The 13,495-nt window shown below is 37.7% G+C and overlaps 2 protein-coding genes across 2 annotated transcripts; one reads left to right on the top strand and one right to left on the bottom strand.

Moving 5' to 3' along the window:
* Nucleotides 1-481: 481 nt before the first annotated feature.
* Nucleotides 482-2,342, bottom strand: CBG16891 (the record flags this gene model as incomplete). The annotated part of the gene is made up of 7 exons (XM_002645125.1): nucleotides 482-627; nucleotides 1,440-1,557; nucleotides 1,607-1,693; nucleotides 1,743-1,877; nucleotides 1,929-2,077; nucleotides 2,123-2,208; nucleotides 2,251-2,342. 7 exons carry the CDS (start codon nucleotides 2,340-2,342, stop codon nucleotides 482-484), a joined length of 813 nt encoding a protein of 270 aa, XP_002645171.1.
* A 2,524-nt stretch (nucleotides 2,343-4,866) lies between these two features.
* CBG27845 lies at nucleotides 4,867-9,848 on the top strand (the record flags this gene model as incomplete). Its single annotated transcript, XM_045240047.1, has 11 exons — nucleotides 4,867-4,917; nucleotides 5,276-5,339; nucleotides 5,385-5,453; nucleotides 5,499-5,588; nucleotides 5,707-6,530; nucleotides 6,578-7,006; nucleotides 7,051-7,422; nucleotides 7,468-7,815; nucleotides 7,866-8,705; nucleotides 8,753-8,894; nucleotides 9,835-9,848. The coding sequence occupies 11 exons, from the start codon at nucleotides 4,867-4,869 to the stop codon at nucleotides 9,846-9,848; spliced, it is 3,243 nt and encodes a 1,080-aa protein (XP_045099916.1).
* Nucleotides 9,849-13,495: the final 3,647 nt, after the last annotated feature.

The raw sequence follows: 13,495 nt of genomic DNA, 5'->3' as shown, positions 1-13,495 counted from the left end.
CGTCTAGTTTGTCGTCTAGTTTGGACGGACCATCCAAAAACACAAAGTTTGACAGAATGATGTTGGATGTTTTTTTTTATTGATGAAAACAAAATTTTCTGGGAAATACATTTTTCAAGTACTCGATTAAGAATAAAGATCACTTGAATGAAGTTTTCAAATCCTTAGAACAAATTGGTTTTTAAGGAAATATAGCCCCTCCCACGACTCCCACAAAGAAAATATGAAAATGCCAAAAGTAGGAATATATTAATGGCTATACGATTTCAAATGCTAATTTTAGTGAAAAAAGAGGAGAGAAGAGAATATGGAGTTTGAAATAGTTTCCAGAAGAAGAATCGCTAGGTCCAAAAGTTTATGAAAATCGAAAGGAAAATATAGAAAAATACATATTTGAGACTATTCCGTTTTCAGGATAATTGACATGGAGACACTGAAAATGAAAGAAGTCGAAAAAAGTTGAAAAACACCTAAAAAAGTGTCATGGCGAGCATTCTGGAGGCGTAACCAAATAAGATGGATCTGGTGAGGCTGGTGTCATGTTTGGATACTCATAGGATGCCTTGTAAACCATTTCACTGCTATCCGTTTCAGATGTAAAGTAGGTGTCCCAGGCGAGAAGAGCTCCTGAAAGAAAATTTATTTACTTCTTCAAAAAGGTGCTCTCAGAAAGAGGATGTGTGCTCAAAAAAAGAACGAGAAAATGAGTTTTGAATTGAATTTGTAGTAGCAAGGGGAGCTCAATGTCGTGTTTTGAATGAAAGTAGGGGGTTTGGAATTTCAAAGAAAAATGGGGCCAAAATTAGATTGAAACCGTTTGCATTGTATGCAAAAGAAAAAGACTATGCCTGGAAAATCTTGACACGTTTTTTTCAAAAGACCAAAAGAAGAAAGTGAGAAAAAAAGTTGCGATTCTCGGAATGACGTTTTGAAAAATATTCGTAGTCCATTCAAGCATCAAAACGAAAGAACACACGTGCAATATGAAAGAATTGCTCTGGTGTCCAGCAGCGAGGCAATCGTTTTTTTGTTCTGCATTTTGAGAATCACAAACTTCCTTATACTTTTAGTAATTTCAAAAGAAAATCGAGACAAATAGATTAGAAAAACATATAGTATAAAACCATTTTCAAGAAAAAAAATACACTTCATGTTTTGCCCAACAAGCATAAAAAAGTCACATTTATTATTCAGGAAGTTGGTATTTTTCATGTCACTTCAAAAAAAACCTTTTAGGCGACCCCACTAACAAAAAATGCCTGGACTAATATTTTCCGATTATTAAAGCTTTTTGAGCACGACTATTTTTTAAACGAAAAGCTCAGAACAAACCCCTTAAACGTCTTAAAACTGCAAAAAAAAACAACGAACTTTTGAAAACCCCTAAAAACCCCTAAAACCCAAAAAGAAACCGTAAAACCCTAAGAAGAAAGCCACACCTGTCGTTGCATCTGCGTACGCTGTCACCAAGAAAGCGGATTGATTAACGTTTGTCAACAACACCTCGTTTGGATTTCCTTGATACACAAAGACTTTTTCTCCATTATGAGTCTCCTCCTGAAATTTAGCTTTCCTACTTTTCAACCAGAAATAGTATCCAACTAACAAATTCAGAGTGATGTCGTTCTAGATTGGTCATTCCCAGGTTTTTGATGTATGTCAAATAATTCATGTTTGGGTCGAAACGGCATTGCTGGAATGGGTAGGGAATTGAATTTAAATGGGTTTTGTTTTCTATTCACCGGCTTTGAAGCTGAAGTATCGTACCAATAAGCGTGATGATCAAATGCGTAAATGGTTACGGTAGGGGTGATTTGATGAACCAGAGTTTTATTAGTGTCGCTTTGGAACCAGAAGGATTGATACTCTTCTTGTTTCTAAAAAGTTTGAAATGAAGTTCAGCGGAAAAATTCGAACTTAAAACTCACTGGTACTTGATTAGTTGATCCTTGTGGAAGCCGATACGTAGTGATGTACATTCCCTCTTTCTTGGAATACTGGTCGATGAAAATTGAAAAGTTCTTCGACGCATCCCGATGATGTACGTTGCTACACTCATCGTCCACCCCGCACTCACCTGAAAACTTGAATTAAACTATCGTTAAGGAATTAAAGTTCGTACCATTTACAAAAGACCAAATGACGGCACCAGAAATGCATCCAATAAAAAATAAGGATATCAAAAGCCGAATCATCAAACTTTGAAGGCTAAAAAAACGAAAATTTTTAAAAAATTAACCAAGAAATTACTTTTTCGCACAATCTGGTGAATCTATGAGCTCAACCTCCTCATCATCTTCATACTCGTCTGAGAATCTTGGGAGCGATCCGCTCTTGCTCATATCTGAAAAATAAAAACAAACTTTCAAAATTAAAAAATAAAAAACTGATAGAAATTCAATTTTGTTGAAACCGGAAAAGAAGACGAAAGGCATTATCACACATAGGAAGAGGCAATAATTGTTCTAAACGTTACGTGGAGAGTAATAAATGTTGGGCAATGGAAGATTTATCAGTGGCGGTTTTGAGAGTGGTGAGAAGAGGAAAGCACGATCGAAAGTCGTAATTTCTAAAATACAAATATCGTATGAGTTTCGACCTAATGAGAACCATAATCAATATTAGCCTGATCAATTCCTAAAAGAACAGTAAAATGTGTTTTTAGTGTAATCAGTACAGTAGCACGTGTGAAAAGCTGTGCGTCACAATTAATGATAAGGTTTTATGTACATCAACACCGAAATGATGTTAATTTGATTCTCGGAAAAATCAGGGACAAATCGCACTCGAAATACGAGAAGTTGGAAAAATGAGTCTCGCAATATAAATCACGGTTTTATAGGTATTCATTTTTGACGTAAAGTACAAAAGAAAACACGTTGGAGGCCTGGAGAGTTCAAGAATTATTCAAACAGACATGCCACGCAAAAATAACTAATAAATTTGATTACGAGAAAAATATTCATTGCTTTTACAATCCGGATTCATATAATTTGATATTTTTTTCTGGAAAATGAACAACTTTTTCAGCTACGTATCACCTCCAAATTAGGCTGCGATTGTGAACTGATATTTTCGGGAGCCCTTTTGATTATCTTTGTCCGAAACGCAGTGTTCACGAGGGAACCTCAAAAAATACCTGACATAGGCAATTTCATTCAATTCGAATAAAACACAACAGGTTTCATGTTTTAAAACTCCATAGAAGTTGAGAAAATCGTCTTTGAAAGTCGCTGTTTTACATTGAAAACGGGATTTCTAGCGCTGAACTTGCAGATTCTGAAATTCTTATAGGTGTCTAGATAGATTATTCTTAACCTATACTGAAGTTTTCATAAAAATCTGAGTGCACAAAGTGTTGAGAACACCTTGTTAAACGATCAGATTTCGCTTTAAGGTTTGATACATCTTAACGGCGATTGTGTGCTCTAAATGATTCTGAGTTTTTGGTTTTCAAAATGAACACATTATTCCTTTTCCACATTTTCCCTTAAAAGATATCAGCTGACCATCGAGATGATACATGAACTTCCTCAACATCCACGCGAAAGACAACATTAAGCAGCTCATCTCGCAGACAAGCTGAACGGGCGCTTATTTAAGTTGTTAAAGCAAAACTATATATCTTTCTGAAAAAATTATTTTCTTTTTTCACGTCTGTACTTCAAATATTTTTGTCTCTATGTGATATGGAAACCTAAAGAAAACCGGTTTCGTCTTTGGCAAGGTTTTCTCACTTGGCGATGAAGATTACATTGAACTGTTTTTAATCAAGAAACTCAGAAGCAAAATATAAATAAATCGGAAACGGTCCCGTTGAGTATCATGGGCACCAATACATAATCGTTTTCAGAATATGTTTCATAACGTTTTTTTTTCATTTGGAATATTTTGGAGCATTCGTCTGAACTGAGAAAATCTGATTGCATCTAAGAGTATTGAGAGAGCTGTGAGATTATAATTCCATCAAAATTTATATTTCATTGTTTCTTTTTTTAAACAGGCCTCTTGAACTTCATTTTTTGTGAAATCGAGTTATCTCAAGTTCAACGATTTCCCACGATCGGATTTCCTGAAACCTTTACTTCTTTTTTATTTTTTTCTCTTTCTGCGTCTTCAAAAGCCAGCTCTTTTCTATGGCACTCTCTCACTTTTACGTCTGCCTATCTCTCTTTTCTCTAGCCTCATGTCGTAGAATATCGATTGATTGACCTCTCCACTATACACGTAATATGGTCCACACACGGGTGGTACGAAAAAGACAGTCGACCAATCAGAATGTGTCCACGTAAGAGTGTCCTTCTCACTGTGTCCCATCGCGTGGCCTTTCTAACCCAAGATGAAGGCAAGTATTCGCGTGGTGTCGTACTGCATCAGGTCACCAGTGTCTTCCTGCCAATCGGTCATTGCGTCGGACCACCAGTGTCGACACTAAACCGACGAATAATCCTTCACTTGCGCACAGCCGTCTTATAATTTAACATTACGATCTAAAAAAATTAGGGCAAAGACTAAATTTTAGAACTATTTTTCCAGTTTTTCAGAACAATGATTTTTGAAACTGTATCTAAAATTGGTGTTTCAGTGTGAATAACTTCTCAACGGAAAATTAAATCTTTAGACAAATTTGTTTCATCAGATTGTCTAATCTAACACATTTGGTTATGAATGTTTTCTCTAATCCATTTTTCCTACTCCAGTACTTTAGATCTCTTCATATTTTCTATTTCACTTCCTGTTGTTGTTCCAGTAAACAATTTGTGTTTTCCCGTTTCCTTTTTCTGTACCACTCTGTTCCCGTTTGGAAAGCCTTGTTCAACCAAAAGCTCCTTTCATGATTATAGAAACAACATTTCCAGCAATTCAATGAGTTCTTGCAGTACAATAACAGTATATTCTCAGGACAATGAGCGTCCGGTGAGTTCAATATTAGATTTTTTGGTAGCATTGTGTCATTTCAAAGTACTCGTTCAACAGATAACTTAATTTTGAATATGGTATTATATTCCGTGGGGGATTAGAAACACAGAAAATTTCTGAACCTAGTTGTATTATATCCGAGGCTCGCAAAAACCACGCACACAGAAGACGTGGTAAAAAAAGAGGAGAGTACGCAATATGTCGTGAGGTAATCACATACACACTGACGCCATTGCGGATAGTGAAAACTTTTGCGGATTCCATTAATTTAAAATCACCTTTTCGCTTGGTATTTGCAAGAAAATTGACACAAATTTGTTTGTTTCAAAAAATGCAATAATATTTTTTATTACAGGGCACCAGCAATCGTAGTTTTGGTGAATGCGGCTCTCGTTCACAGTTTGTACGGGAAATCGAAAGTAAGACCTGAAAAAATGACGATTTACATGCAATTTATATTTCAGAGTGGTCCGGACTGCCACGAACTTCGACCCCAATTAAAAACCCAGGTTGCAGCACGTCAATTAGACCCAGTATGTCCCAATACATTGTTTTCCTTTTCGAAATTTAAATTTCAGATACACGTCACCGTGGACGAACGCGAGATTCTCCTCAACTAGCATTGGCGCAACCAAAGCTAAGTCTGACGGCAATTCGTAGTCACTTGTGTAAGTCATAAAGCAAATTTTCAGTGAAAGACGCTATAAGGCAGAACTTTTTGATGTACCCCTAAATCATGCCTTGCATCTCAATCAGATAAACATCATTTAAACAGATTTATTCCAGCTAGCTTCCGACCAATCAGCAGAACAGACCAGTGGGTCGAAGATGTTAAAAAGCTGAATCGATACGACAAGACGGAATATCTTGAACTTCTCCAAGGCAGCAATGGGAGCAACGCAAGCATTCAGATGCTTCTCAAAAACCAACGTCCGGATTTGGATGACGAAGGTGAACCGATTGGACAGGAAACCATCAAAGAGAGGTCTAACAACAGACATCCGTTAGGAGAATCCAACCCTTTGGACAAAAGCTTGAGTCCACAAGAAAAAAATGAAACCACCTCTCGGTCGCCTCAAAGACGTCCTGCATCCGATTTAACCGTATTACTTGACACTCTCCAAAACAAAAATGGAACAAACCAGAGCATACAAAGGCTTTTGAAGCGACAACGACCAAATGTTGACAGCGAAGGAGAATCTGAAGATACAAAACGCCCCAGGATCAGTAAAGAACCCTTGCTGCCACGATCTGACTCTAGTTCGCCGGAGATATACACGAACGTTCGAGGTTGCATGGAAAGAAACATGGGAATGCTTTTGAGGCAACAACAACAACGTCAAGATGAATCCGAAAAGAGGGCTATTCAGGAGAAGCAGAGTACGAGTAGTGGAGCTAACTATCCAACGTCGTTGGTGCGAACAAAACCAAAAACATCCGAGAACTCGTCATTGCCCCAAATACGACTTCTGTCGAAATCGCCGATATCACATCCTGCTGAAAATCAGATCAACACAAGTATGCATAGAAACCTCAAACGCTCGACTGTTGGCTCCAACCAAGGTGATGTTCGAGCCAGAAAAAGCTTAAGCGGTGCATTATCGCCAAAGGTGAGAACCAGATTAAAAACAGCGGAGAAAGTTTGGAAATGATTCAGGTTTGCACTGGAATCAATGAGAGTGTACAACAATTGTTAAGGCAACAACGTCCGGATGTTGATTCCGAAGGGGAAACGATCGATGAAAAGAATAAAAATAGATCTACTGAAAAGTCATTGGTTTTTAAATCATCAGAGTCAATGAAATACATTGGAGCGAATCAAAACGTGCAAGAAATTCTAAAACAACAACGACCAGATCTGGACTCCGAAGGGGAAACAATTCGAGATGGCAGAAGTACTAGTAGCTCTCTGTCGCCTCAGCTACAAATAATTTCAAACGAAATCATTCCGAGTACACTGAAACCACTTTACGGTCAAATTGGAATCAACGAGACCACGCGCAGGTTTTCTCAGCAACAACAAAACAATTTTGCTGTTGGAAATGGAACTATTCAAAAAAGAAAGAGTGTCAGCAGCTCACCAGCGGTAAAATTCATTGAAAACCTGTGTTATAATAAATCATGCTTTAGAAATACCGTGGAATCAACCACAGGGTTCAGCAACTGTTAAGAGAACAACGACCAGATGTGGATTCCGAAGGAGAAACAGTCGAAGAAAGAAGGCCTTCGATTACGGCATTCAAGATTAGATTCATACCAGAATGTTTGGAACCAACTGATACGTGGCAGGACGAAATTGGAACTAATGAAAGGGTGCAGAAACTGATGAAAGAACTACGGCCGGATGTCGACAGTGATGGTGAATCGATTGATATAATTTATGAGAAACCTGACACAACAACAAGTAAGCAGAGATCTCCCAGGAAACGAAAATCGATGATGGATTGTGAATGGAAAACCATTCAAACAAGAATGAATAAGAGTGATACTTTATTGCAACAGGTGAGAATCATATTTGAAATGATTTATAACTTAGAAATCCTTCAGATTAACACCGGAATCAACGAAAGTGTACAAGAATTGTTGAGGAAACAACGTCCAGATGTCGATTCTGAAGGCGAGACAATCGAAGAAAGAAATAAAAAATGCACAAGAAAATCATTGGTTATTAAATCAACGGAATCGATGAAATACATTGGAGCGAATCAAAGTTTGCAAGAAATTCTGAAACAACAACGGCCAGATCTAGACTCCGAAGGGGAAACAATGCAAGACGGAAGATGTGTCTCTGAAGCCGATGGAGTTAGAGGCAGACACCTCAAGCAACAACGAAATTATGTTGCTTCTGGAGGAGGATCTATTCGAAAAAGGAAGAGTATCAGCAGCTCGCCAAATGTAATTTTCGTATTTCAAATTTCAGTGAATAATAAAAAAAAATCCTTCAGAAATTCACTGGCATCAACCACATCGTTCAAGAACTGTTAAGACAACAACGTCCACATTTAGATTCTGAAGGAGAAACAGCTGAAGAAAGAAAAACTAGGAGCCCGACACTCAAAATTTTATTCATTAAAGAATGTCCAGAACCAACTGAGATGTTGCCGGATGATATTGGAACGAACAAAAGCGTGCAGAAACTGATGAGGGAGCTACGACCGGATGTCGACAGTGAAGGCGAATTGGTAGAAACAAGTCAAACCAGAATCACTGATCGTTTGTTGGTGCGATCGCATTCAAACTCATTTATCCCATTTGAAAAGTTTCGAGGCTGCACTGGAACCAGTACGCTTAAAAAAGAACACGCGAACGCAGATTCTGAAGGGAGGGCAACTCAAAAACGATCTTGGCAGGCACCATCTATTGCCAAATCGCCGAAATTATTGGGAGAGCTTAAGACTGTTACTGGATCACCTCTGAAAATGCAAGAGACGATTTGGCGACAACGTCAGGATATTGAGTTCAGATGGGAATCAATCGATGATAAAAACATCAGAAGAAGTTATCAATCATCCCAACCGTCGCCTTATAAGGTTACTGGATTCAATGGAAATGTTCAGGAATCACCGAAGAAGAAACATCCAATAATAGACGAGAGAGAAAAATTATCCTTGTCATCAACGGATCCATTGCCTCACAGAAAATCACAATCGTTGGAGAGTTCGCATGACAGTAAACGTCTGAAACTTCCAAACGTCTTGGATACACCATCAAGCAGCAAACAATCCGTACCAGAAGACACCAGTTCAACGAGTATGAATGATTCTTTTGGAAGCAACCTCTCATTCGTAGGTTTCCCTCAAATTTGATGTAAAAGCAAAAAAAATTGTTTCAGGAGCCATGCAGTGCTTTTGAAGAAAAATATGCATTCGGACCAAGAGGAAGAGTATTGTATATAACAGTTCAGTGGATAAATCCAGGAAGAGCAGGAATCAAATGCAGAATTGGGACATGGACAGAAACTGAGTTTTGTGATGGTGAGTTTTTTTTGTGCTAGTGTCATTAATGTGTTAGGAAGCTGAGTCACATTGAGAGAAAAACAGACAAAAGAAAATGAAAATAGGCAGTCATTATTTTGTTTCCTTTAATGAGCAGGTGTATCTTCAAAGAACTCTGCAAAAGCACATGAGCTAAGAAACAAACAAATGAGAGTAGGGATTACCATTGGTGCACCTCCTTTTTCTCTCTTCCTTCCGACAAACATAGGAATATAGTACTTGGATGGCGATGAAAGTAAATGTAAAACGAGGAGGGCAAAAAGCAACAAGTTGTAAAGAATAGTCAACACTATCGGTCTGTCTCGGGAATGTTGAGGTTTCTGCATGTACGTATATATATTTATTGAAGTGATGGCGACTGACGCAGGATTTGCTTTCATACAAAACTTTTTTTGATATTGAGAAGAGGGGGGAGAGAGGGAAAACATGTATTTTCCTTTTTTATGCATCACTGCATTATTATTCGGAAGTTACTAGCACTATATCGAATTTCTTATTTTTCGTTGATAAATGCGATTGATTATTAGATCTGAGATCGAAATGAAATTTAGTAATTTTTTTCTAAAATGTACTTTTCCTGGAGCTTTTCTGTTTTCGCAGACGTCATCCTACATTTTGCATTCATCTCGAAAACACCAAGAATCTTGTTTTTAGCTTCCTCTGGTGTTGTAATTGGTGTCATTTACGACAGTTTGCTGCTGTTCTCGTTTTTGAAACTGTTCTTTTCTTCCACTCCAATCTTTTGGGATATGTTTCCTAAATTGAAAGATAACTTGAAAAATCGAAAACTTGAAAAATTGAAAATTTTGCCGGTGGCCGAAAAATTCGCTTCTGGGTTTTTAGGCCTTTGATTTTGGTTTGTTTTAAGCAATGTTAGGGATATTTTCATCAAATTTAATCTATTTCCTGTCTTTTTCAGTTAGAAAACTTTGAAAAATTGAAATTTGAAGTTTTAAAACTGATTCAACCTTTTTATTAAACTTTGTTGATGCTATGAACTTTGTTGATGCTATGAACAATTTCATGCTATGAACTTATTACGCACAGATCGCAAAAAATAGTCTTCACTTACCGTCCACACAATGCGCAACTTGTCCTTTTCACTTTTTTCGTTTACTTTTTCATTCAGCACACACAATGATTTGCGCTGCTTCTCAAAAAAAAAAAGAAAACCCCTTTTTGTGCTCTACTGTCTGTGCTCTTTCTCATAAATATTTCTGGTTTTTTCAGAGATTCTGTGTTCTATTATTCTTCTGGTAGTGTTGATCTGAAATGTAGCTTTTTTCGGAAGTTGAGACTTCATACAGTCAAAAATTCTCAAAAAAAAGAATAGAATTTTGGGAAAAAACAGAATCGGATTTCGGGAAAAACACATTTTTGCTTTGTGTATGTTTTTCCTTTTTAAAGTTAATATTTTTTGAATTTCGCACTCGCGATAACGAAATTCTATGTTTTGAAAACATTCTGGGAGATGTTGTGATATTTAACCTAAATAGGGCTAATCTGAATTCAGTTTTCACAAAAATCATACTCATTTTTATTCATCTACCTTTTTTGATTTTGGCTTTATAATACCAATGTTGTAGCTGATTAAAATTCTCTTGAGAAAATCGGCACAAAAATAGATTTTGACTCAATCTTGTTGTCAATGTGACATTCCAATCATTTTTAATTCAGAAAGATTACTCTTGTTTTGATACTTCCACTTGTCGTCTACTGATTTTTTACTTTTTTACCCTCGATTCATCTGATTGGTCCCTCTGCCCGCTCACTGAAGATTGTGGGGGACCCCCGCAATACGTTTCTTTCGATTCTTAACAAGACCCGAACAGTCGAGATGAACAGTTGTGGGGTGTTGGAAGTGTAGAGTGATTGAAGAAGACTTTCTTCTTCGTTTTCCTCAATTTCATCCGAGCAGCACTGATGCTGATGAGGGGGGTCCCGCTCGGTGTCGGTTAAATGAGCAAATATCTTCTCGCGACATATGCCCAACGCGATTCGTATTACGCTTATCTGCTCGTCTAACAACTGAAGACGACAAAATTGATAAAACGTGGGTGGGAAACTGAGAAAGATGAGGAGTTCAGGAAAATGAGGCAAAGATGATGATGAAGATGATGCTGAGGGTGGATGAGGATGATCATACACTATGTGTGTGTGTCGTCTGCATAATGATCTATGTAGGACACTCAATAAAGATTGTATCGCAATTCTCGGAACTTTTTTTGATTTTTGAGATTTTTTTTCGGTTTCCACGTCGAGGTGACTGACCAGTAGGCGTAGGTAAAGGTCAGTAGATTTTTTCGATTACTAATTGTTGTGGTTCTAAAAGTCGCATCCAGCGTACATAGTGCTTCCAATCATGATAGGAGACACCATCTTTTTGTTGATATCTTAAAAACGAACGAATGTATGTGAAAATCCTAAACGCCATTCGATTCCAATTCAAAAAATACACATGGACAATTTTTTTTTAAATATTCGGCCGAAGTAGTGATTAGGAGTTTAGCATAAATTGAAAAATGGGTGAATTTCAACCATCCAAAAGTGCATTTTTCAAAAATTGTTAATATTTCGTCTTTTTCGATGTCCCAAAATTATTAATGTTCTAAAAATTTAGCGAATACTTGTTTTTTATCATGTAAAGTGTTTTTAAGTCTCATACATCCCACAATTGACCTATTTTTAAGTACATATTAGTTTTTGTACTGTTATATACTGTTCTTCTATCTTGATGAAAATTTACTGCCTTTTTGACTCGATGAAAGTGTCAGCTATTTTTTAGCTCTTCCAGAACTTTCGAGTAGTCTTTTTAAGTCCTCTAATTTCAATTAGAGCTTTATAAGTGATGATATCACGTATCATATCAAATACGTTCCTCCGATCCACTTGAAAACTACAATAGGTTAAGTTTGTTCTCTCAAGTGTATCCGTTTTATCAAACTCATTCTCATCCTTCCAGTTTTTCCCTATATCGCAGATATGATCATTATCTTTCTCTTTCTTTGAAACAGACTCCCGATATCGAGTGAAATATAAAAACCTTTACGTATCGCACTAACTGAAATTTTATTTGTCAAGACCGAGAAAAGTTCCTTTTTGCTGCTCCATCCTTCTATCTCCTACTACCTGAGGCATGGGAGGGGGTGCGAGCTTTTGTTTGTCAACTTGAGCTATTAAAAAAAGATACTGTTGAGATAAGTGCCGATTTCGATTTCTTCCAATGTGCACTGTGTGGCGGCTCGATCACATATCCTACCTTCTCCTCCTACTCCTATCAATCTCATTTTTTCCGCTGTTAGAAAAATGAAATCTGCACGTTTCGTCATTTTTTATTGTGGAAGGTTTTTTTCGGAACCAGATGCGTTAGATTTTTTTGTATTTTGTTTTTTGAGTTCGACATCATGGATTTGATTCATGATGTTGTTTCCGTCGAAATGAGCTTCTCCCCGTGTAACACGTGTTTTGACTAGCAGTTTTGAGTCCAAACTGCTCAGACACTTTATGACTACTATTGAGTTTTCTTAACACTTTTCGAACCACTATCCAAAAAATCCAGAGATTCTCACAAGATAACATGTATTCACATTTTGCCAACCCCAACCCCCGTTCTTTTCATTCTCACAAACGACACTGACTAGATAGCATCTATTTTTTCTGTTCCTGGGACCTATGAGCTTTCTTCTTCTTTTCTTTTGCTATCACTATCAGCAAAATAGCTGGCTCGTTGTCCTCCCACGCAGTAAACTTTGCGGATCGATAGGTGATCAGGCAGCAAAGGAGCAACATCGTGGTCCTGCCAACTTGAAAAAGAAGAGACGAAAAAGAGATGCATGACATGTTGATAATCATTGATAGTGATAGGCACCCTCTTGTTTTCTCTGGTCCATCCGACCCATAATTTCTGTTTAGCGGGGACTCTCGCGGGGGCGCGAATCCTTCGAGCCGATCTTTTTCCTCCTTCATCCTCTCGCCTCTAGTACACATCAACGGGGCAACAGAGAAATCGAAGGGGGAGGAGATGGGGAGCCGCCGATGATTTTTGTGTAACGCCCGAAGCTCGGCTCTCTTGTCACACTGTGCTCTGGATTAGAGCAGCCTCTGCGGCAGGAGTCGGAGCTGCGGTGGCGGACTTTTAGTACTGAGGCTTGGGATGCTTCGTGGGATGTGCGTCTCTCTCTCTTCCTTTCTTTTCTCGCTCTTCCAACACTCGCCGCTTATCCCACTTGGCATCCTTGTCCACCTCCTATCACTTAACAATTTGTTCTTCGTCTTGACCAGTCCAACTTTTTTTCTGCTTCCGCTGATGCTCTCAACTTATAACTTGCTTTAAAACGTCTTGTTCTTCTTTATTTCCTTCCGCATAGAAAAATATTTCTTGTATTACTGTTTCCAGAACACCACTTGTTTGACGTTCTAATAAAGAAAAGAATTGACAAAATAGAATAGAGAGCAAACAATAAAACAAAACACAACACAAAATATTTCTGATTCTTCTTCCCCCACCTCCGTATTTTTTTTTTCACGACGTCTTCCCCTATCTTTGTCACAATTCCTTCACAACATTCTCCATTTTAGTG

Source organism: Caenorhabditis briggsae (genome assembly GCF_000004555.2).
Source record: "Caenorhabditis briggsae complete genome, chrX, whole genome shotgun sequence".
NCBI lineage: Eukaryota > Metazoa > Nematoda > Chromadorea > Rhabditida > Rhabditidae > Caenorhabditis > Caenorhabditis briggsae.
The sequence above is the reverse complement of the archived record's forward strand: the minus strand, read 5'-3'. Positions and strand labels throughout refer to the sequence as shown.